The 24,011-nt window shown below is 42.8% G+C and overlaps 2 protein-coding genes across 2 annotated transcripts; both read right to left on the bottom strand.

Annotated features, from left to right (window-relative positions):
- Positions 1-1,455: 1,455 nt before the first annotated feature.
- Positions 1,456-4,212, bottom strand: LOC131621907 (protein indeterminate-domain 11-like). The gene is made up of 3 exons (XM_058892971.1): positions 3,531-4,212; positions 2,990-3,389; positions 1,456-2,606 (listed from the first exon to the last, which is right to left on the bottom strand). The coding sequence occupies exons 1-3, from the start codon at positions 3,673-3,675 to the stop codon at positions 1,868-1,870; spliced, it is 1,284 nt and encodes a 427-aa protein (XP_058748954.1). The 5' UTR covers positions 3,676-4,212; the 3' UTR covers positions 1,456-1,867.
- A 16,037-nt stretch (positions 4,213-20,249) lies between these two features.
- On the bottom strand, positions 20,250-22,923 carry LOC131621905 (uncharacterized). Its single transcript, XM_058892970.1, has 2 exons — positions 22,817-22,923; positions 20,250-21,343 (listed from the first exon to the last, which is right to left on the bottom strand). The coding sequence occupies exons 1-2, from the start codon at positions 22,824-22,826 to the stop codon at positions 20,535-20,537; spliced, it is 819 nt and encodes a 272-aa protein (XP_058748953.1). The 5' UTR covers positions 22,827-22,923; the 3' UTR covers positions 20,250-20,534.
- Positions 22,924-24,011: the final 1,088 nt, after the last annotated feature.

Below are 24,011 nucleotides of genomic sequence, written 5' to 3'. Positions count from 1 at the left end.
GGATGAAATTGTAAATGATACCTAAAAAAAATGAAGTCTGTATAGGGGAAAAAAATCTATTATTGATTTAAATATTTTTATATATGAGAAATGATATTTATGATTAAATATTTTTAATCCAAAAATGGTATACGGAAAAAAAATCTATTATTGATCTAAATATTTTTATATATGAAATAATCAATTATTTATCTAATTTTTTTAAATATTTTTATTTAAAATAAATTATGTATCCAAATTCACGTAACCGAACAGAACCCGTGCGTATGCACGGGTTTGTTACTAGTTATTTATTCGAAACAATATTGGACGGCATTTACCTCCCAACCCCGAAACCTATACGGAGAGCCTGACACATACCAACCTAACTTCCTCACCGACCTCCAATAAGGAGAGCATAACGTAGGCACATGTACATCATTAGAAAGCCTCTAGAAGGATCAGGAATCCTTTCCCAGATAATTGTCTGATTTTTCTTGACCAACCAAATAAAATAACTAAGTAACTCTGTTAGAAGGTCTTCCTCCCAGACAAGAAGGGAATGCTTCCACCTAAAATCCGAAACTCAAACCTCTAATACCTAGCTCCTCATCAACCCCATAACTAGAGACTTTTGCTTTGAGATGAGAAACAACCTTTCAAAATAAACACTCAATGAGGACTACCCCATTCAGACATCATGCCAAAAACTGATATTCAAACCATCCCCGACCACTCTGAAGCTTGAAAGAGGTGAACCAATCAGAATGTTGATCTAGTGACGAGTCGAGAAGAAAATTCTACCACTTATAAGGGAACCACACACCTGAGCACTATATCTAAACGGAACAATATTCTTCTATAAAAACAAGTTAACCCAAAGAATCCTCCACCCCCACTTACTCAATAGTGCCAAATTCACAATCCTAAGACCCTTAACCCTTAAACCACCAACACTTTTAGACTTGCATATATCCTCCCACTTAATTCACCCACGCAATCTTAGACCCTCCTTTCGAATCACCCCAAAAGAATCTTCTTTACAATCCAACTAACTTCTTTGAGACTATAATCAACATCTTTTAAGAAAGAAAGAAAATAAGAATCAAGTTCATTAGTGAATACCGAAAGACAACCCATCGAGACTTACAAACCTATTCCTTAAAAAAAAAAAAAAAATCTTTATGGACACTAACATTCAACAGAGGATTCCACATCAATTCCTTCATAGAATTAATTAACTCTCACCGAAAACCCTAAATACTTAAATAAATGTCTATAAAAAAAGTTTCAAAACTCGTGTTAAAAAATTGTTACTAAATAATTTTTTTTATTAATATGAGCAGTAAATATTAAGTTAATTCATTGATCTTGCTAAATAAGTATTCACTTGAAATCAATTATATGTAAAATTGCATAACTTCAAACTATACAATAATGTAAAAGATTTGTTGATTATACATGATTATCCTTTATTTAAATGATTTATGATTATCTTTTTTGATATATAATTAAAAAGTACTATATTTTCAAGTTATCTTATCCATATTAAGAATTTGTTTCATAATCAAGATAAGAGGGAGTATGCTTAATACAATAGTAAAATCCATAGTGTATGAAGTGTTTAGAGAGTGTGTGTTTAATTACCAACTAGCTAGGTTTCTCATAATTAATCTATGAGTTACATTAACCGTAAATTTGCATAATATATTTTTTACTGCTGCATTAATAAAATAGACAAATACTATAAAAAAATAGAATATGTTGGGATTCCAAATGGTCCTTCCCTTTGGGAAGATTGACAATATAAGACAAACAAAAAGGACACATTTAAAATATTTGTTTAATTTAAGAAAAAAATTAAATGAAGATATTTACACCAACCAAACTAATTACCTTGCCATGGTTTTTGACTTTGGTTTTGTTGATTATGGGAATTTGAAGAGTCCATGCAGTTTCCCATACCAGCAATACTCAGAATATCACTATCAGATAAAGGTCTTAAACCTAAGAAATCTCTTGTAAATGCATCATTTCCTCCGGTGACGGTAACCGTGCCGCCGCCGTCATCAATGGTGGTTGTTGTTCCATGAAAGCCAGAAGAAGAGAAAGAGTTGTTGATCATTTGGTGTTGGTCTTCACATGAGGACAAATTCAAACCAAAATTACTATTTGAGTTTAACATGTTGTTGTTGGTGGAAGAGTCATCAAGAGACACGTGACCATGTTGGTGGGTCCCACTTATCATGATCATGGATTGTTGTTGCTGTTGTTGTGATGAGCTGGTTGTTGAACCCATCTGAGCTGCTTTCTGTAACAATGCTGTAGCTGACATGTGAGGTGAAACTGCAGATGTTGGTTGGTATGATGGAAGTGTAGTAGGACCGTTTCTAGGGTTAGGGTTTTCATGAAGGTTTAGATCTTGTTCTAATTCAAGCCATGATGGTATTTGAATTTCTTGCTTTAGAAAACTGAAATTTTGATGCTCTTTCTTTAATGTGAAACCTTGTGTCTCATGAGTTTGGAGATTGATGATGTTGTGAGAGCTTGGTTGATGAATTACAGTTCTTGAACTCTCTTCTGCTAATGCATCACAGAATGCTCTATGAGTTATGAAACTGTCCCTCCTGAAAAATCATATAGAAACAAAACTTAACGACACTGTGGGTGTCGTGTGTGTCTGATGTTCACGAAAAAATTACGTGTCTGGTGTTCGTGTCTTTACTATCAATATAAAACCAAAACTTATTGAAGTGTCAATGTCAATGTCGTGTGTGTCTGATATTCGTGTTTTTTGTGGTCGTCTCTATATATGCTTCATAGTTCAGTATATTAACATCTGATATGAAACTAAAACTTATCGGCGTGTCAGTTAGTATTGTGTCTGGTGTCTTAGTCTATGGTTAATAGTTCGTTACATTATTATCAACTTGTAGAGATAAAAAGAATGTGGTAATTATTTTTCTAATGATTGAGTTTAGGTTTAGAAATTATATAATATTTAAGCTACCTTGTGAAGAGGGTTCCACAGTCACATCTATATTCCCTTGTACCACAGGTTTTGGAGTGAGCTTTCCAATCAGATTGAACAGCATACTTCTTAGAGCACTTATCACATTTCCACTTTTTCTCACCGTGCTTTCTGCAAAAGTGCTTCTTGATACCAGTTAAATCTCCCAAGGCTCTTGATGGCTCATGGTGCACACAAGTTGGTTCTGGACATACATATACTTTCTTCCTTATTATCTCATTGCCTGTTCTCTGCTTCAATTTCCATGGTAAATTATGTCCTCTTTTATGAAGTTGAAGATTCTGATCTCTTTGAAATCCTTTGTTGCAGATCTCACAAATGAATCTATTCGTCGCCATAAGCGTCTTCGGCGATAACGCTATAACTTCAGCTTCCGGGTCTAAAATTAATATTATCAAATCAAATAAAAAATCTAACAAACATAATTACAATTACGGCCGCAATATTATGGTTTGTACTAGCATAATCATAATCGCGACCAAAAACAAAATATTGCTAGGAAGTAAGATAATAATTAAACCTGGGTTGCCAGGAAGGTTTCTCCTTTTCTTCACCGGAGTCTCATCATGAGTTTGAGATTGTGATGGAGAAAAGTATTGTTGAGGATAATTGGTTGCAGCAGCGGTAGCAGTAGCTTCACCAGATGCAGAAGTCAAATTAGACATGTTTTCCTCAACAAACAAAACCTTAGATCATGTTTTTTTCTCTTATGTTTGAAGTTTGTTGAGTTCTAATAACACTGTACTAAACTACTAATAACATGTTCATGTTCCATGGATCTGTCTTTGCTTTTTCTGGGATCTGCAAACAAGACTTACCCAAAACAGAAAAGGAAAAAAAAAGTGAAACTTTAACACAGATAGAACTATTGGGTAGTGACAGAATGAACAGAATAAATTAAAGAAAGCAAAACTGATATGAAACTCATGAATAGTCTTTGAAATAATTGTTCCAGCAAATAAAACAAAAATGAAAAACACAAGAGAGAGAAAGAGAGAGTTGAGAGTTGAGAGAGAGAGAAGAGAGAGGATTCTTGATGTGTTTGAGTATGTCCAAAAGAACAATAGTGGAAACCAGAAAGGCAAGGGGAACCCTACGGTTTAACACTGACGTTGGTGTTTTTGTCTTTTTTCTCTATTCTCTTTTTCAACTTCTGAAAAAATGTTTCTTTTTCTATTGTATATTTTTTGCTTTTATGATGATAACTCAAATTTTTGGCTATTATAAACTTTTGTTTAGAATATACATAGTTCTTTCTTTCCTTTCTGTTGTAAAGTAAACAGAAAAAAGGGAAGAAAAGGGAAGCATGTAAAAAGAAGGTATCATTTGTGTATGCAGATAGATATGTAGATCTATAGGTATATTGAAAGAGAGAATCATAGGTTTACTTTATGTATTATTAGTACTTATTTAACATCATGATTTATAGTAACATGATTGATCCATTGATTAGCCTATGATTTTAATTATTTTTTACTCATCTCTATTATCATCATCATTATGGAGTAGTAATTATTTTCCATGCTTCATTCATTTTGTTATCATTGTTGCTATTGACTACTAGTACTAAAGAAATGGTTGAAATTACATTTTTGCATGGTTGCATTACATGAATTAAAGGCTTAACATATTACACTTTAGTTATTTTATTATGGATCTAGACTTGGCTACTTAGCCCACATCTGCTCACTTCCTATCTCTCCCACCTCTTAATTTGTCATTACTCCCACTCCCAAGGTATTTAGGATTTTTTTTATCTCTATGCCACACTTTTGAAACTAAAATACCACAATGTCACAAGTTTGAATTTTTTTTTTTGCCAAAATGCTACTTTTTTATGTAGTGGCTCGTCCATATATTGGACGAAAACCTGGAAAAAAATTCCCCAGTTGGGGTTCGGTCAGGGTTTGGCCGACCCTGCACTGGTTGTTTTATTAATTTTTAATTTTGAATATTTAAATGATTTTTTAATATTTTTAAATATCAATAATTATTTATTTAAACTATTAATTAAATAAAATATAATATTTAATTATTATTTTAATTTTATAATAAAAATATAAATGTAATAATAATTTTTTTGTATTAATGCCATGAACAATTTACAAAAAAATACTATTTTTCTTTGGCTTTTGCTGGACCTTATGACCTCTAGTGTAACAGCGGGCAGGAAATTTGGTCTGCTTCCCCTTGCCGAGTTGTGATTCATCGTTTGTTGGAGGTTGCCTTTGTGAAGATTTGTTGCTAGAAAGATATTCGTTATGCTGCGATGAACCGCCGTCCATTGCAAATTCTAATTATTCAGCAGATGGAGGCGGCAAATCAAGAAACTCATCATCAGTGAGTGAAATGTTGGGGAGTTGTTGGGAAAGAGGTACATAGTTTGGTGGCATAGGCGGTTGAATGTCTGGATAATAGGCATTTGTAGCGTCAAATGTATATGGGAGTTGGGATAGTGAAGGGGTAGGGTACTATGGTTGAGACTGGGAGAATTGATGGTCGGAGTTGGGTTGAGGGATTAGGGTGTATTGTAGTGGTGGTCGAAGTGTTGATTGTTGTTGATATTGTTGTTGATGGTAGTAGTAGTTTATGTTGGGGGTTGGGGTGTAAGAACTTGGATGTTGAGATGCAGTGGCAAAAAATGTGTGTTGTTGTGTGGTTTGGGTGTGATGGAATGTTTGTTGTGGGAACGAAGATGTTTGGGTTTGAAATTGTGTTGGATTCGTTTGTGGGACATTTTGATGAAAGTGAGGTGGAGTTGTTTGTTGTGGGAACGAAGATGTTTGGGTTTGAAATTGTGTTGGGTTTATTTGTGGGATTTCTTGATGAAAGGGAGGTAGGGTTGTTTGTTGTGTTGCGGAAGAGGAGGCATATTGACGGAGGTCTGCCAGAAACTGTTCTTGAGACAAATGCACAAATGGAATATTTCTAAACCATTGCATGTATTCATCGTTGTGTTGCAAAGTAGTACTCACTTCCCCAAGCAATACCAATTTTTTTCTATTTTTCCAGTCGTTGTTCTCATCGATGTTCAAATCGATCCATACAGCATCCCTTATATCGTTCTTATCTGTTTCGTGGTGTTCTTGAAGGCATCTCGGTGGAGCAGGGATGGATTGAGTAAATCCAAACTACAGTCCGAAAATGTCAGATTGATGCATTTCCACCACATGAAAGTATATAATATAAGTAGTCGCACTCCACATCCGAATATCTCGCAGAACACAAGAAGGGTAATTTGGGTAAGGTTTCCACAAAAACTGCAACACACAAATTATTAATTAGAGTTCAAACTCGTATCCACGTAGATGAAAAAGTTAATATATGGTATGGATATGAACTTACATTTCCAGGAACCATGTGATCCAGTACGAAACGATATCCACTTAGATAAGAACGAGTACTTGCAAAATATTCCATACCTCGTTGAGCAAATCTTGCATTTTTAAATAGTGTAATTAGAAATAAGTGATAAATTAAAAACATGACTATACAAAACAAAGAATTTATAAAATAAATTTACCTAACACCGTATGGATAGGATGGAACTACTTCACTCCTTGGATCAAGTTGTGGAATGCGCCAGTAGGTCCACACGGCGAGAAGGAGTACGCACCCTCCAATACTCATGACTCCTTTACGAGATACTTTGCACATTCCCCTGTAGAGGGAGCACAAAAAAGCAGATCCCCAACTATATTGTCCGTATTTATCAAGATCTTTGACGAATTGGAACCAAGATGAATGCAACAAATTAATTAGTTTTGTTAGGAAATAAAACGCTGATCATGATTAAAATATATATTTTTGCGTGTAAAATATTTCTCGCCTCGGTTGGTTGGGGATTTGCTTTTAAATCACGTAACATTTCATGGAGCCATGTCAATCTTACTGATGAATTCACCCTATTCGCGTCAAAAGGTTCTACGCCTAAAGCATCCATACACGCTGTATCACTTCCTTCAGAAGCACCTCGAATATCCCTATCGTCTATAAGGAGGCCGAACAACATATGTACGTCCTCAAGGATTATTGTACATTCCCCCGTTGGCAAATGAAACGTATGTATTTCCATCCTCCATCTTTCAAGCATCGCAACAACGAGTTTTGAATCAACACTTATAAAGTTGATTTCGGAAACTCGTCCAAAACCAGATCGTTCCAACAGAGGCTTAATAAACTCACTTGGTTCCTCGTCGAATAAATGTGAATGAAGTCTAAATCGTTTTTTCCGTCCTATACAAAAGTAGACAAAATATATTAATAACTTGTAAAAACCAAAGATGTATAAACAAATAAATTCTAGCAAGAAACTTACATATGATGTTATGTTATCTCTTCTCTTGTTCCTTTGTGATACTCTCCCATCCAAAACAAAAACGCCATTATATATGTGATTGAAAAGGCCACAAAAAACACTTGAGTGTAGAATATGGTTGTAAAACTATTGAATTTAGAAGATGGTATGAATTTGGAGTGAAAATGAGAAGTGAAATTTATAGTCAAAGTAGATGCATGCTATTATCCATTGGTTTAACAATTCTATTGCATGCAACAATGGTTGCACCCTATTGTCCAAATATGAGGTGACTCTTGCATGCTACCAAGACTATGAAGTGATAACACTCTGCATGAGGTGACAAGTGCATGCATGCTTGCATGAAAAAACATGACTAGTAGGGGATCGGTTAGGCCTTGGACGACCACGTACTGGTTTGGTCAAGCCTTGGACGACCACGTACTGGTTATTCCTAGCTTTGGACGACCCCCAACATCAATTCTTCGTTGCCTTGGATGACCCCCAACATCAATTCGTCCTTGCATGCATGTCATTGCAATTGTTTAAATACCCAGTCAAATTCATAACTCCACACATTCAAACACACATTTACACAAAATATCTCTAGTTCAAAATGGCTTAGAGAAATTTCATTTTAACAATGCACTACAATGGTTATATCATCAACGATCTAACTAACGGTTTCTCATTTAGCAATATCAAAACCATATGTTTCAAAATACATTGCAGGTATGATTTTATGCATTTGAAGGAACGTATTGAAACAAAATTGCGACGTTCCATCGGTGAAATTATACATCGACTTCCATTATTTATTGGAGACAGTGGTTACGTTTTTTTACGTCATGAAACAAATTTAGAACGACGATGCAGTCAAAGTGATGCTCGAATGTCATAATTCGTTTGCTCCTATAGACTCGCTCGAGTTATATGTTCGTATAGTTAATGCTAACCTTAATCAAACGCAAGAGTCACATTCTCATCAATACAGTTTGAGTCAACCCACTGATGAAGAGCCAACAAAAAACAACGAACCGTTCATACAAAACAAAGAGGTGGGTGAATACAGTGACGATGAAATACATGAAGTGCAATATGAAGATCTTTTTGGTGGTAGTGATGTTGCTGACAATGATGCAATATTGTTGTGTCGTCGCATACTACAAATGCACAACTAATTAGTATGTATGCTCCAGCGAAGCACATGCGAAATACTCCCTCCGTCCCAAATTATAAGAGATATTCATTTTTTAGATTCATTGAATAATTAATGTATCTGGTCTTTATATAGACCAAATACATTAATTATTCAATGAATCAAAAAAGTGAATTTCTCTTATAATTTGGGACAGAGGGAGTATATGTTTAGAGGAGGCACAACCTGACTCAATATTTGGTTCATACAAAACAAACTATAGTACTGATGATTTATATGTGGGAATGGAGTTTGAAGACAAGGAGGCGTGTGCTGCTGCTATACAACATTGGCATATCACCAACAATCTTGATTATTCAGTGTATAAATCTGACAACAAAAGGTACGTGATCAAATGGAGGAATCCATATTTCCCCTTCAAATGTAGAGCTTCAATTCGGAAGATGAACTCAAAGTGGACGATCAGTAAGCTTCGTGGACCACATATCTGCACGACGTCTTCAATGTCACAAGACCGTAGATAACTTATATTCGAAATGGTCAGTCACTGCATCAGGAATCTCATTAACACCGACCCATCGCTGAAGGTAAAGGTTATAATCGCTCACATTCACAATTGTTGAGGATGAAACCAAGGATGCTTGGAGTTTCTTTCTTCGCAATATGAGAAACCACGTGACACCCCAGCCCAATCTATGCCTAATATCAAGAAGACATCCATCGATTAAAAGTGCCTATGATGATCCTACAAATGGATGGCAAGATCCTCTGTCTTCACATGCCTACTGCATCAGGCACATCGCGCAAAACTTCATGCGTGCCATCAGAGACAAGGAACTACGTAAAAACTCGTCAACATGGGTAATAATCTACTTTTATACATAGTACATGTGTCAATTGAAAATCACATGTTTGACATGTTGATTATGCTATAATAGGATATGCATTGACGGAGTAGACGTACAACTACTATAGAGGCGAAATTCGACGGGAAAATAGAGATGCTTTGGAGTGGATTGAAAATATTCCCCAGGAGAAGTGGGCAAGGGCGTTTGATAAAGAACAGCGTTGGGGATACATGAATACTAACCTTGCCGAAGCAATGAACTTTGTGCTAAAGGCAACACGAAACCTTCCAATAAATTCTTTGGTACATTCTACATATTTTTGGATGGGAGCGTTATTTGGTAAGCACGGGCATGACTGGACAAAGAGCTTGGCATCAACTTAAACTTTTACAGACAATTGTATCAAGGGGGTGTCTCAAGAAGTCAATAAAGCAAGCAGTCATAATGTAATGCAGTTCGACCGGGAGAGATTCTATTTAATGGTGGCTGAAAGAATAAACCAAAACGATGGTCGAACAACGGGTACTTACAGTGTTGATATGAGAAAACGAACATGTGATTGTGGAAAATTTCAAGCGTTTCATTTTCCTTGCTCACATGTTATCGCAACATGTGCAAGTATACGCCAAGACTACACCATTCACATACTAGACGTGTTCAAGATTCACAATATTTTTAAAGTCTACCAAGAAAGCTTCCTTGTACTTGCACATCAAGAAAATTGGCCGCAATATAGAGGAGCTACTCTTTGTCATGACGAGATTATGCGTAGGAATAAAAGAGGTCGCCCAAATAGTACTCGGATTAGAACCGAAATGGATGACGTTGAAAAGGAAAAGAGAATGTGTGGGATCTGTCGTGAAGTATGCCATATCCAGAGTAAATGTTCTAATGTAGCAGGCCCGTCTAATAGGCCATAATGTTTACTTCAACTAGCTTCATTAATGTAATATAATTTATTTTTAATTGAGTTTTCATTTCAATTATAAATAACAACCCAGATAAAACAGAACTAAAACAACATAAAACATAATAAAACAATATTCGAAGATAATGAAATAAAGACAGCCAAAAATAAAACAACGACACAAGAAACAAATAAAACATAACTAAGAGATTACAACCGCGAACACAATGTCATTTGGTCCTAGCATCATCATAAGGACACCAGCGTCATTATTCACGGGTTTCCAAGAACGAGTTACTCCATTTGGGCCTGACACCGTGACTTGCATGTCAATTCTTCTTATCTTTTCACCGTCGAGAATGTTTCCGTCTAGTCAGCAGATCAAGTGCCTCTGAAGATGCTCAAATGTTTGCGTGTTCCAGAGTTTAATCATCAACAGAGGCTTTGTTGCCAAAAAATAGTGTTGCATCTCTCTTCATAAATGGGAATGTTGGAAAGGTGTTTGAAGACATCTTCAAGAGTTAAAATAAGCCTTTGATTGTAACTAATGTGATTACAAATGAGCAATTCAAACTTATTTATAGGCAAAAAAATAAATAAAATATATGCGCTCGGCCATCGATTGGCCGAGCCCACACATGCACATATCTTCTTCATGCGCTCGTCCAACCTATGCCTTCTTCGTATATTTGTTTTAATGGATTGACCAATGATGCACCTACCATATTATATTATATTAAATTAAATTATTTAATAAAATATTTTATTAATTAATTTATTATAACACAATTATTACAATTAATATACATTTATATTTTTATTATAAAATTAAAATAATAATTAAATATTATATTTTATTCAATTAATAGTTTAAATAAATAATTATTGATATTTAAAAATCAAAAAAATCATTTAAATATTCAAAATTAAAAAAAAAATTATCAGTACAGGGTCGGCCAACCCCTGGCCGAACCCAACTCGGGAAAAGAATTCCAGCTTTTCGTCCCATACATGGACGAATCACTACATAAAAAAGTGGCACTTTGGCAAATTTTTTTCAACTTGTGACATTGTGGTATTTTAGTTTCAAAAGTATGACATAGAGGTAAAAAAATCATATTTAAGACCTCATTTATTTTTAGATTTTTTGTTTTGTCTTATTTATTTCTTTCTTAAATTTATGTTTTTTCAAACATTTAGTTTGGTGTTTTTGTCTTTTTTTCTCTATTCTCTTTCTTAACATCAGAAAAATTGTTTTTTTTTTCTATTGTATATTTTTTGCTTTTAAGATGATAACTCAAATTTTGGCTATTATAAACTTTTGTTTAGAAAATACACATAGTTCTTTCTTCCCTTTCTGTTTTTATTTTTTATATTAGAGGTATTATGGTAAAATACTTGGGTATATGTGGAGATTAAAGGTATAATGCTCCTGATTAAATAAAAAATGGTTAAATAAGTTTTTTTCTTATAAATATTGCAGTTTTATTTTTAGTCCTCGTACGCTAAAACCCGTTGCCTAAACGTATGAGGGACTAAAAAAATTTATTTAACACAATAAAAAAAATCCAACCATGCGATACCCCTTCTTCTCTAACCTAGCGGTATAATTATAAATAAATAGGTTTCTTCCTAATGTTGAGATTTCATTAACATATTATTATCTTCTTCTTCTTCCATACCAACGGATCTTTTATACAGACGATTTTCATGCCTCATTCTGAAGCCATGCTGCTGCAGCAGCTATTCAATTATGCAAATCAGACTTCAAAATCATGATATCTATGTGCTGAAGCTGAATCATATATATATATATATATATATATATATATATATATATATATATATATATATATATATATATATATATATTATTTTTGTTTTGAATTGAATTCGAACGGAATGAAATAATTTTCTTAATGATGAAGAACTCAGGTGTTACCGACGATACATTATGGTATCTTAATGCAGTAAAAGTTGCATTCCAAAATAACATGGAAAAGTATGATCAATTTTTAAAAGTCCTTAGAGAGATTTCAGTGCTAAAAGAATTTATATAAGTCGTGTCAAAGCAAAATTGAAGACCTTGTTTAAAGGGCACAACTATTTAATTCTGGTATTTAACTCTTTCGTGCCAGAGAAACATCGATTCAAACTTGTCCTTCTACAGGAACTCCTATTTCTACCGCTAATTGAAATATGAATGTGGTGTGAATCAATCTTTCAATGACTATGTTGTAATATTTGTGACAGAACAATTATGATAATTTGTGATATGAAATATGCAACAACCATAAACTTTACCTTCATGCCTATTTTTGGTTCAATATATTGTATACAAATTCGCATGCTACATAATACAGTCTGTTCAGTATTTACTTGATCAGTTGATCTGACCACAGTCTTTTATCTTTCTTAAAACTTAAGGTTCGATCAATTAGAGAATAAAAATAATGTAACTATTTATTGCATCAGTTCAATTTTATCGGAAGACTTCTGGGACCTAGAGGAAATTCTCTGAAACACTTAGAAGACAGAGGACTTCATAAAGAGGCAGAAGTTGTGGGAATTGGCATTGCTGAATTCAAATTTTAGAGAAGAGAGTCCTGGACGAAGCGGTAGTGTGTCTCCGCTAAGAATAGGGTTGTTGAGATGTATAGGAATTCAAATGATGGATGAAGTTATATATATATATATATATATATATATATATATATATATATATATATATATATATATATATATATATATATATATATATTAGGGGTGTTCAAAATCAAACTGGTCCAATATAAAACTGCAAAACCGAACAAAACTAAATCGAAACCGCAAATAACAGCATTTGATTCAGATGTTTTCGTGTTATTTTTTAACAAAACCGCGCAATTCAGTTTGAGGTTTGTATTTTACTTTCAACTTCTTTCATAACTTTCACATCATTCCCAAAATATTTATCCATATTTTTCAAATGGCTAAATTTCTTCTTTGTTCATTACTCTACTGGTCATTATTTTGTTTCTTATTGGTATTATCAAGCATGAGGAATTAGGTAAAGATTGTGTAGCATTAATGATAATTATCGTCTTACCATTACTAGCCTTAGCTTGGTTTATCAATAAAGGTGTTCTGGACTGGGCCAAGACTAGGCCCAACACCGCTTTCGGCCCAATAAGCCTCAGAGGCCCATGTATAGTTCATGGCCTTCCGACACGCCTTGCTCGGCACCAACACCGCGCTCGGCGTTCATTCTCCCCCGGACATCATCCTTGCCGAGGACCCTGCTCCGCGCAGGGCTCCTTCATATCCAATCCTCCGAATAACTCGGATCCCACGTGGCTCCTAAAAGACCGCGTCTTCCCTTGGACTTCGGAGCGGTTAACCAGGACAGAGGGCATACACGCACCTCCGATATTTCCGCTCAGGAAACCTGGCAGTCTCCTAGTTGGGCTTGGGAATCCAACCCAATAGCGAGATCATGGCCCAGCGCTGGGGGCTATATATACCCTCTTCAACTAGAGGGTCAGGTATTCAATTCTTACTCACTCTTAGCTAGTACTTGCGCTCCTTTGCTCGTCATCTTACTTTGGCATTGGAGTACCTTGCAGGTACACCCCCCTCCTCCTCCTTCCTAGAAGATCCAGTCCGAGCAGCCTACGACGATCCTTCTGATCAGGTACGATCAGTGGCGCCGTCTGTGGGAAACTTGCTTCCCCATCTTTAAAGAACAAAGATCAAAGCTAACCATCACCAATCGTCATGGCTGACAACAACAACATCCCAAGCGCCGACCCTTTCCTCCTTCAAGAGCTGATCGAGGAATCCTCCCGCGAGCTAGCTAATCATCGTCGGGGGAGTCGTCGGCGACAAAGGTCCGGGCATGAAACCCAGGACACCCAGCTGCTGCAGGTCCTACAACAGGTCCAGAATGTTGACCATGTTCCTCCAGAAGGGCACGTTCAGAACGGCGAACCGATCCGAACGACCAACGTGCCGGAACATGCCCAGAATGTGAATGAAACCGACCCTCGCGACGGGCAACATGCTTCCTCATTCACCCACACCTCCGAGAGGCAGAGAGCCCGTCATGGAGAAGAAGAGGAGCCGCTCAACATTCCCGAAGGCACTGACCCCATTACCGTCCGCTTGCTCAAGGAAATACAACTGACCAACAGCCTCCTCAGAATTCAGGATGACCGAATTCACGAGCTGGAAAGACAGCGGCGACGTCGCCCTTCCCCACGGAGGCGCTACAGGTCACACTCCTATTCCTCCTCGCGCTCACCGCCGAGAAGATACCGTCGGCGTTCCCCGTCCTCTTCAAGGTCTCCCCCGAGAAGACATCGCCGCCGGAGGACTCGTTCCCGTTCTCCACACAGAAAGAACAGGAAGAACCAGAAACCTGAAACCGCTGAACAAAGAAGCCCCTCCCCCGAACAGGGCCGTCGGGGTCCCTCCAAAGCAACGACGGGTAACAACCAAGAAGATCCCCGACGAAACAGGCACTACGATTCACCAGGGCCGAGCGACGAGGAGGACTTCCGCAGCCCCTTGTCCGCTAGTATACGGAGAGCCCGCCTCCCTCGGGGGATGGAAAAACCGCCAGCATTGGACCAATACGACGGAACCACTGACCCCGACGACCATATCCGGAGTATCGAAGCGGTCATGGACTATCACGTCGTCAGAGGCTCGATCAAGTGCCGCATTTTCCCGACCACCCTCAGGAAGGGAGCGATGAATTGGTACAGGAACCTCCCTTCGAACTCCATCCATTCTTGGACCGAGCTCAAAGAACTCTTCTTGAGCCACTTCACAGCCTCCCGACGGCAACCGAAATCGGAAGCCAATCTCGAGGCCGTAGTCCAAGGACCCAACGAGCCTCTCCGAGATTACCTTGAAAGATTCAACAAGGAGGCCGTCCAAGTGCAGACAAAAGACTACATGAAGAGGTACATCTTGGAACGAGGACTTCTCCCCGGCAGTGACTTCAAGAAAGCTATTAAGATCGAGAAGGTAAACTCGATGAATGACCTCCTCAGCAAAGCAAAGGTATTCATCGATTTTGAGGAAGGCGAGGCAGCCGCAATCAGAGCCCCGAGGGGCAGTGGCGCCGCTCGCAGCTCAAACCTCGAAGACTCGGGGTCGCGCCGAGGACAAGACAAAAGAAGGGACGACCGGGCCCGAGATGTCAAAGAACGGCGAGGACCAGCAGGGCGTTTCAACGACTACACTCCTTTGAACACCTCCCGGGAGAAAATCCTGTCCGACTGCCAGAACGCCGAGTTCAAGAAATCCAACATCAGGCCCCCGAAGTCAAATCCTACAAGACCGGGGACGGACAAGTCCAAATACTGCAAGTACCACAAGAGTCACGGGCATATGACCGACGAATGCGTACATCTCAAAGATGCCATAGAGACCCTGATCAAAGAGGGCCACCTGGCAAAATACACCAAGAAGGGAGAACCCTCCAGAAGAGACATCCCTCGAAACTCTGACGAGGGGAACTCACCAGACAGCAGACCGCTCCAAGTCGCGCTGTCCGTAACCCGACCGGAAGACTTCATCCCTTCAGTCGGCGTGACGACCGCCCTCAGCACCTGGGAACATTTCCCCACCGCAATGGTCATCTCCAACGGCGGCGACCCCGGCTCTCTCACCGTCAGTTCGGTCAAGAGAAAGTTTGACGAGCTACTCAGCGCCAATGCAGATCTCGGCCCTACTCTTCGGAAATTCCGAGGAAAGTCAGAGCCAATCACTTTCTATCTCGAAGAACTGCCCGGCGGAGCTCCAAATGCCACCATTCCCCTTCTCGTCCGAGCCAGAATGGCAAACTTCGATGTGCGACGGGTCCTGGTAGATGAAGGCAGTTCAGTCGACATTATGTACTCCCACCTCTTCCAAACACTTCAGCTGGACGACTCGCACCTCACTCCATATGTGGGTTCCGACCTCCAAGGTTTTAACGGAGCCACCACCAAACCATGGGGCTACGTCGAGCTGATTGTCACCTTCGGGGAAGGGGAAGCGTCCAGACAAGTCAAAACCAGGTTTCTGGTAATCGACTGCAAAACATTGTACAACTGCATCATCGGACGCCCAACACTGGCCGAGCTAACTGCCGTGCCCTCCACAGTCCATCTGAAGATGAAGTTCTACACGAGGACAGGGAAAGTGGCCACCATCAACGCCGACATTGAAGCTGCGAGAAGGATCTTCGATGCATCCGTCAAAGGACTAGAGCTGATCGCTCCTCCGACCAGCTCCAACAAGAAACCAAGAGCCGAAGATAAGCGTCCTCGGGAAGATCAGGTTCCAACGGCCAACGTCAGCTCAGTCGACCTCGATGCAAGGTTCACACAAGAAGAACTGAAGACCGGGGAGGAAACACAATCGAATCCCGTCCGACCTGTTCCCGACGGAGACTTCGAGCTGATCCCCCTGGGAGACAACCCCAACAGAGCAGTGAAGATCGGCAAGGGTATCCCTGACCTGCCGAGGAAGCAACTCATAGCCTGCCTTCGAGCCAATGCCGACCTGTTCGCCTGGAGCGCCGCAGAGATGCCCGGACTCGACCCTGAGGTCGCCTGTCACCACCTCTCCATCAATCCAACCGCCAAGGCCGTAGTACAACGTAGGCGTCGGCAGTCTCCCGAGAAAGCGGAGGCTGCCGAGAAAGCTGTAAAAGACCTCCTAGAGGCAAATTTTATTTCCGAGGCCAAGTACTCAACTTGGCTCTCAAATGTTGTACTTGTTAAAAAATCTAATGGAAAATGGAGAATGTGTGTTGATTATACTGATGTTAACCGGGCATGTCCAAAAGACGCCTACCCTTTACCTAATATTGATAGACTGGTCGACAACTCGGCCGGCTATAAACTGTTGTCCTTCATGGACGCTTATTCTGGTTACAACCAGATTCCCATGGCGAAATGCGACAAGCAATGCACGGCTTTCATGACCGAATCGGGCAATTATTACTACAACGTAATGCCCTTCGGACTCAAAAACGCCGGGGCAACCTACCAGCGGATGATGAACAAGGTCTTCCGAGGGGAAATCGGCGACACACTCGAGGTGTATATGGACGACATGATCGTCAAATCTCGAGAAGACTCCGACCACACACTACATCTCGAGCGGGTCTTCAAGCAGGCCAGGTCCTGCAGGATGCGCTTCAATCCGGAGAAGTGTACCTTCGGAGTACGGGCAGGCAAATTCCTCGGTTTCTACTTAACAGAACGAGGAATAGAAGCCAACCCTGATAAGTGCCGAGCATTCTCAGACCTCCCTACCCCCACCAATAAAAAATCCATCCAAGTACTAAACGGAATGCTCACGGCATTGTCCCGCTTCGTCGCGAAATCCGCCCAGCATGCACTTCCATTCTTTAAGCTTCTTCGGAAAGAAGCAGCTTTCGAGTGGTCCGAGGAATGCGAACAAGCATTATCCCACCTCAAACAAGTGCTCTCCAAACCCCCGGTGCTATCCCGACCAGACAGCAACGAGGTTCTCTATCTCTACTTGGCCGTCTCTGGCGAGGCAGCCAGCGCGGCCCTGATCCGAGAAACGGAAGACGGGCAGAAGCCAGTGTACTTCACTAGCAAAGCCTTACAAGGACCCGAGGTCCGCTATCAACAGATAGAAAAAATCGCGCTGGCCCTAATAACGGCCGCCAGAAGACTGAGGTACTACTTCCTTGCCCACACTATCGTCGTCCGGACAGACCAACCGATCAAACAGCTTCTCAGCCGACCAGACATGGCCGGAAGGATGCTGAAATGGTCCCTCGAACTGTCCGAGTTCGACATACAATACGAGGGCAGGAAAGCGCTAAAAGCCCAAGCACTCGCCGATTTCGTGGCCGAGATGACGACGATCTCCAACTCCCTAACACCCACCGTGAATAAGTGGACCATCTACGTAGACGGTGCCTCAAGCCACGCGGGCAGCGGAGCTGGGATCATCTTGGAGAACGACGAGGGACTCGTCATCGAAGTATCCTTAGTCCTCTCCTTCGCCACATCGAACAACCAGGCCGAGTACGAAGCCCTCCTAGCGGGCCTACGCCTTGCAGAGGACGTAGGCGCTCGGGAAGTCATGATTTATACCGATTCACAACTGGTCGCGTCGCAAGTTAGCGGCGATTACCAGGCCAAAAACGACACACTAGCCGAGTATCTGTCGCTCGTCAAAGAAAAGATGAAAGGGTTCGCGAAGGCAGACGTCGCACACATCCCTCGGGAACACAACTCGAGGGCCGACCTCTTATCCAAGCTCGCAAGCACGAGAAAGAAGGGAGGGAACAAGTCGGTGATACAGGAAGTCTTGTCCGATCCAAGCGTAGCCAAAAACGCGCCGGCCATACAAGTGTTTGCCATCGGAGACGACCATTGCTGGATGACTCCGGTATACAAATACCTCATGAACGACGAACTCCCCGATGATCCGAAGGAAGCTTCAGCTATTAAAAGGAGAGCCTGCTCGTACACAGTCATCGAAAATAAACTCTATCGGCGCGGCTTCTCCATTCCCCTTCTCAAATGCATCGACGACTCGCAGGCAATGGAAGTACTGCAGGAGATCCACGAAGGGATTAACGGCCAGCATCTCGGCGGCCGGTCGCTGGCAAGGAAAGCCCTCAGAGCCGGCTACTATTGGCCGACCATGCAGCAGGACGCCAAAGAGCATGTTCAAAAATGCGACAAATGTCAGCGGCATGCCGACATGCACCTAGCTCCCCCCACCGAGCTCAAATCCCTCTCCTCTCCTTGGCCTTTTTCCACCTGGGGAATGGACCTCCTCGGCCCTTTCCCGGTCGGCTCGTACCAGAATAAATATCTCGTGGTCGCCGTCGATTACTTCACGAAATGGATAGAAGCCGAGGCGCTTGCCAAGATCACATCTCAAAACGTGCTCCGTTTCTACAAACGAAACATACTTGCCCGGTTCGGGGTCCCTCAGGCCATAATCACCGACAATGGCACCCAGTTCACTGACAAAAAATTCCAAGAGTTTGTGGCCAAGCTTGGCACGAAGCAACACTTCACCTCAGTCGAGCACCCTCAGACGAACGGGCAGGCCGAGGCGGCCAACCGAGTCATCCTCCGAGGATTAAAGAGAAGACTCGGCGAAGCCAAAAAAGCCTGGGTCGAGGAACTACATAGTGTACTCTGGGCGTACAGGACGACGCCTCATTCGAGCACAGGCGAAACTCCTTTCCGACTAACTTACGGCACCGAAGCCGTAATTCCCGTAGAAATCCGAGAGCCTTCTCGGCGCACCGAATTCCCCCTCGAGGAAGAACTTAACGACGAGGCCATGAGGGAAGAACTCGATATGGTAGAAGAGATTCGAGCAGGGTCAGCCCTCCGAGAAGCTAAACTAAAACAGCAAATAGCTCTTCGCCATAACGCCAAAGTTATAAAGCGCGAATTTGAAATCGGCGCCCTAGTACTTCGCAGAAACATGAAAGACTCGCGCGAAGGCAAGCTAGCCCCAAACTGGGAAGGCCCGTACCGAGTTTATGACAAAACCGAGAACGGCGCCTACTACCTCGAGAATCTTCTCGGTGAAAAACTTGCTCGACCCTGGAATGCTGAAAAACTCAGACGTTATTACAGTTAAACATAAGCTAAAACGCCCGGCCCCCAACCAAACTCAGGTAACGGACGGGCACGGAGCCACGTCGTCGGTACGGACGTGAGTGTTCCACGACAGCAACGATCGGTTCCTCTCGTCGGATAGACGGACCGACCCCTCGGCGGATTCTACACCTAGACCCCCCGTGGAAGTACCTGCATGGCAGAACCCCAGCTCGCGATGGGATCGTTCACGCCGCGAACGCTTGGCCGCAACCGCGGTCTCGCGCTCGCTAAAAGCGCATACCTGCTCTGCGCACCCGGCCCGTACTCAACACGCCCGGGCAATCAATCCAGGTCGAGCATAGCCCACAAAACCAATAATATCTCAAGTATACTGGTGACTCTCCGGCATGTCCGAGCATAAGTCATCGGTCACCTAGAACAACCGCAAAATACTTTAAGTTCAGAGGAAATACCTCGTCATACAAGCACGGCAGGAATGTTATCGAAAAGAACAAACATACAGTGATAACGCCGAAAGTAAAAATAAACAGATATAAGCAAGAAGAATTGTAAGACATTAAAATTGCCGACCAACTTGGCCGGCGATGTCAAAGGTTACAATCATTACCGGGCACGCAGGCCCCAAAAATTATCCGGGCATAGCCCAACAAAAAGAATGGCACGCAGGCCGAGAAAAACGGACACGCAGGCCCGGAACTACACTTTCTACTCTTCACTCCCCGGGGACTCAGGCACCAACACGCCATCTACGATCCTCGAAGAGAGCCCGACATTATCCTCCTTCAAACCAGGGTTCAGAAGCCTCAGCTGGTTAAGAGCACGCTCGAAACCGACGTCGGCCATGTCGGCCAGGCTTATCTTCAGGCTTTCTATCTTCTCCGCAAACTCAGCCCTGGACTTCAGAGCTGCCACATCCGGCGACTCGTCAGCCGAGGGAGCCCATTCGAGTCGAAGGTCAGCCAGCTTCTTCTTCTCAGCCGCGACCTCCGCATCTTTCTGCTTCAGGGCCGCATCGACCTTCTTCCTCAACTCCTTGCGCTCGACCTCCATGGTCTTCACCTTGTCCTCGGCCACCTTCTTAGCCGCCTCGGCCTCCTTCAGGGCCTCGGTCGAGCCCGAACCTCCACTAGCCAACACTTGGGCCATCTCCAAGACCCTCACCACGGCGGCACTGTCGCACGCCAACTGTTTCTGAAGAGACGGGGGATCCATATCACTGATCCGACGAGCTTCATCCGGTGAGGTAGCCAAGGGGAACTTCTCAAAATAGCCTCCATCCTTGTAGCAAGAAGGCAACACGAAGGCGCGCCCGGGACCCAGGTTCGACTGATCCGGACGTCCCCCCTCGGAAGCACGAGGTCTCTTGGGTAACCTCTCGTCGACATGAATCTTGTGAGGGGAGCCTGCCGAGCCTGAGTTCTCTCCAGCTCCGGTACCCTGGTTCCTCTTCTTCTGATTCTTCCTCGCATCCAATGCTTGTTTCAGGATATTATCCTCCTTCTCCGGCATAGCCTCTGCAAAGAAAAAGTAAACGAGTTAGCAAAATACCGGACAGAGATCACAAAGCAAGGGGAATAGACACAACCTAACAACGCCCAGGTCTCCTCGGGAGTCCGACAAGCTAGCAAAGCCTTGGTATTAATAGGCCGCTGCTCCGTGATCGGCACCCCGTCCTCGTTCAGTATGGGATCTCCATTCCTCGTCACCCAACGAGACAGGGTAAAGCTATCTACATATTTGCAGAGGACCGAGTACGACTCCCGGTCTTGATCATCCAAGTCATCGTCCTCCCAAGCGTAGTATTTCGGAGGAGACGCAAAATGACCCTTCCACCAGAAAAACGGAAACGTCGTGCAGAACTCCTTTACTTCCTGCCCATGTTCATCCCTTACTATCTCCCCCTCGGCATCCCGCTCGGCCACCATATCCGACACCGAAGAATAGGCCGTTGGACTTAGGGGGCGGACAACGAAGTATCGATCCTTAAAACCCTTCACGGAGTCAGTATACATTCCGAAGAGTTTACGCTCGGCGTTCCTGAACGAAACCCAGCTGTACCGCCCGTTTGACGCCTGCCGTTGAACACGAAAACACCTTCCGAACAACGCAGACGTCGCACCTATACCCAAATAATCACAAACAATCTCGAATGCCCGCATAAAGGCAAAGGCATTCGGATGAATTTGGGACGGTGCCAGAGATAGAAACGCCATGACTGAAACCTGAAAATCAGAGAAGGGTAACCGGAAGCCGAGCTCCCTAAACACGTAATCGTACATCGCAAATCCGTCCCCGGCAAACCGAGAACATATGCGTTCGTCTGGAGACGGGCAACCTATTTGATAATTGGGCGGATCACCTTCCCCCAGGACCTCAATTTCTGTAAACGCCCCATCCAGAGACGCGGTATACCGAGAAACAACAGACAGAGCCTCCTCGGCTATCCAATCGGGCGCAACGGTATGTTCATAACTGAATAACGGCATAGGGGAAACCCCTCCCTCGGCATTCGAACCAGGGGATCCCGTGTGAACGCCTTCGGCCGAGGGAGTGCCCTCTTCCTCAATAATTTCGACGTCGGAACTAGTTGCCGTCGAGCTGTCGGAATCACTGGTCGTCGAGTCGGTGTCCGAGCCAGTTCTTGAGGAAGCGCTCGAATCTGATTCACCTGCACGCAGAAGGGAGAAGTGAATTCGATAGTCTATCAAATCCACCCTTCCACCGCAAGACAAGCGAAAGGGTAGAGCAGGAGCAGCGGAGCCCCCGGCCAAACCCCATCGAGGAACAACGCTCGTCAGCCGAGGACTCACAGATGACACGACAATCGGAAAGCTTATCTTAACGCCAACGTACTACGGCCTGCCAACCCACGCCGACCCCGGGCATCGCTTGGATAACCCGGGGAGGATGACGATGGCGAAGACCTCGAAAGCGAAACACAAGTTCTATGAAAAATAGTAAAGCAACGACAGGCTAAACGAACTTACTTGCAGACATGATGTAGATGGCCGGGGAGAATCCTTCGCTAAGCAACGATCTTGATATGACGAACGAGCTGGGAAATTATGCCCCGAGGAACCCTTGATCGAAGCCGAGCAGATAAATAGAGAAAGGAAAATTCCCTTATGAGAGAATTCGCCCCCTTTTATAGGGAAAAAGGCTCGGAAGGCGAAGCGTCACCTCTCCTGACAGGCGCCGCCTCCTAGACCCTAGGCCATCAATGCCTATGCCACGTCAGCGCGTGGTTCCCACGCGCGACGTTTCGCCCACCACTGGACTTTCCTCCGAGCGCGTATATGTAACGAGGACCGAACCACCGAGCAACCACGAGAAATGAGGGTCCGAGCGTAGAAGCAAAGTCACAGTTTCTTAACCGGAAAACTCCGACTTGGGGGGCTCCTGTTCTGGACTGGGCCAAGACTAGGCCCAACACCGCTTTCGGCCCAATAAGCCTCAGAGGCCCATGTATAGTTCATGGCCTTCCGACACGCCTTGCTCGGCACCAACACCGCGCTCGGCGTTCATTCTCCCCCGGACATCATCCTTGCCGAGGACCCTGCTCCGCGCAGGGCTCCTTCATATCCAATCCTCCGAATAACTCGGATCCCACGTGGCTCCTAAAAGACCGCGTCTTCCCTTGGACTTCGGAGCGGTTAACCAGGACAGAGGGCATACACGCACCTCCGATATTTCCGCTCAGGAAACCTGGCAGTCTCCTAGTTGGGCTTGGGAATCCAACCCAATAGCGAGATCATGGCCCAGCGCTGGGGGCTATATATACCCTCTTCAACTAGAGGGTCAGGTATTCAATTCTTACTCACTCTTAGCTAGTACTTGCGCTCCTTTGCTCGTCATCTTACTTTGGCATTGGAGTACCTTGCAGGTACACCCCCCTCCTCCTCCTTCCTAGAAGATCCAGTCCGAGCAGCCTACGACGATCCTTCTGATCAGGTACGATCAAAAGGTTATTGAATAAAACATGATCATGATTTTGGTAATCGTTGTTATTGAATAAATTGATATTTTTTTTGTTTATGCATTATATGTTGATTATGTTTGTAGCGGAGAAAAATTGAGATCAAAGCCATGGATTGACTTGACTCATTATTTTAGTGAAAGTCGCCACTGCGCTTTATTGTTTTCCAAAGAAAATAGGAAAAGAGAGAAATAAACCCAAAGAAG

Source organism: Vicia villosa, unplaced genomic scaffold (genome assembly GCF_029867415.1).
Source record: "Vicia villosa cultivar HV-30 ecotype Madison, WI unplaced genomic scaffold, Vvil1.0 ctg.000011F_1_1, whole genome shotgun sequence".
Lineage (NCBI taxonomy): Eukaryota > Viridiplantae > Streptophyta > Magnoliopsida > Fabales > Fabaceae > Vicia > Vicia villosa.
The sequence above is the reverse complement of the archived record's forward strand: the minus strand, read 5'-3'. Positions and strand labels throughout refer to the sequence as shown.

Excerpts from the sequence above, each read along its gene's own strand:
- LOC131621907 (XM_058892971.1), bottom strand. The coding sequence starts at position 3,675 with ATGTCTAATTTGACTTCTGCATCTGGTGAAGCTACTGCTACCGCTGCT. Across the intron at positions 3,390-3,530 it reads AAACCTTCCTGGCAACCCAG|ACCCGGAAGCTGAAGTTATA; the intron begins GTTTAATTATTA and ends TATTAATTTTAG. Across the intron at positions 2,607-2,989 it reads TGTGGAACCCTCTTCACAAG|GAGGGACAGTTTCATAACTC; the intron begins GTAGCTTAAATA and ends ATGATTTTTCAG.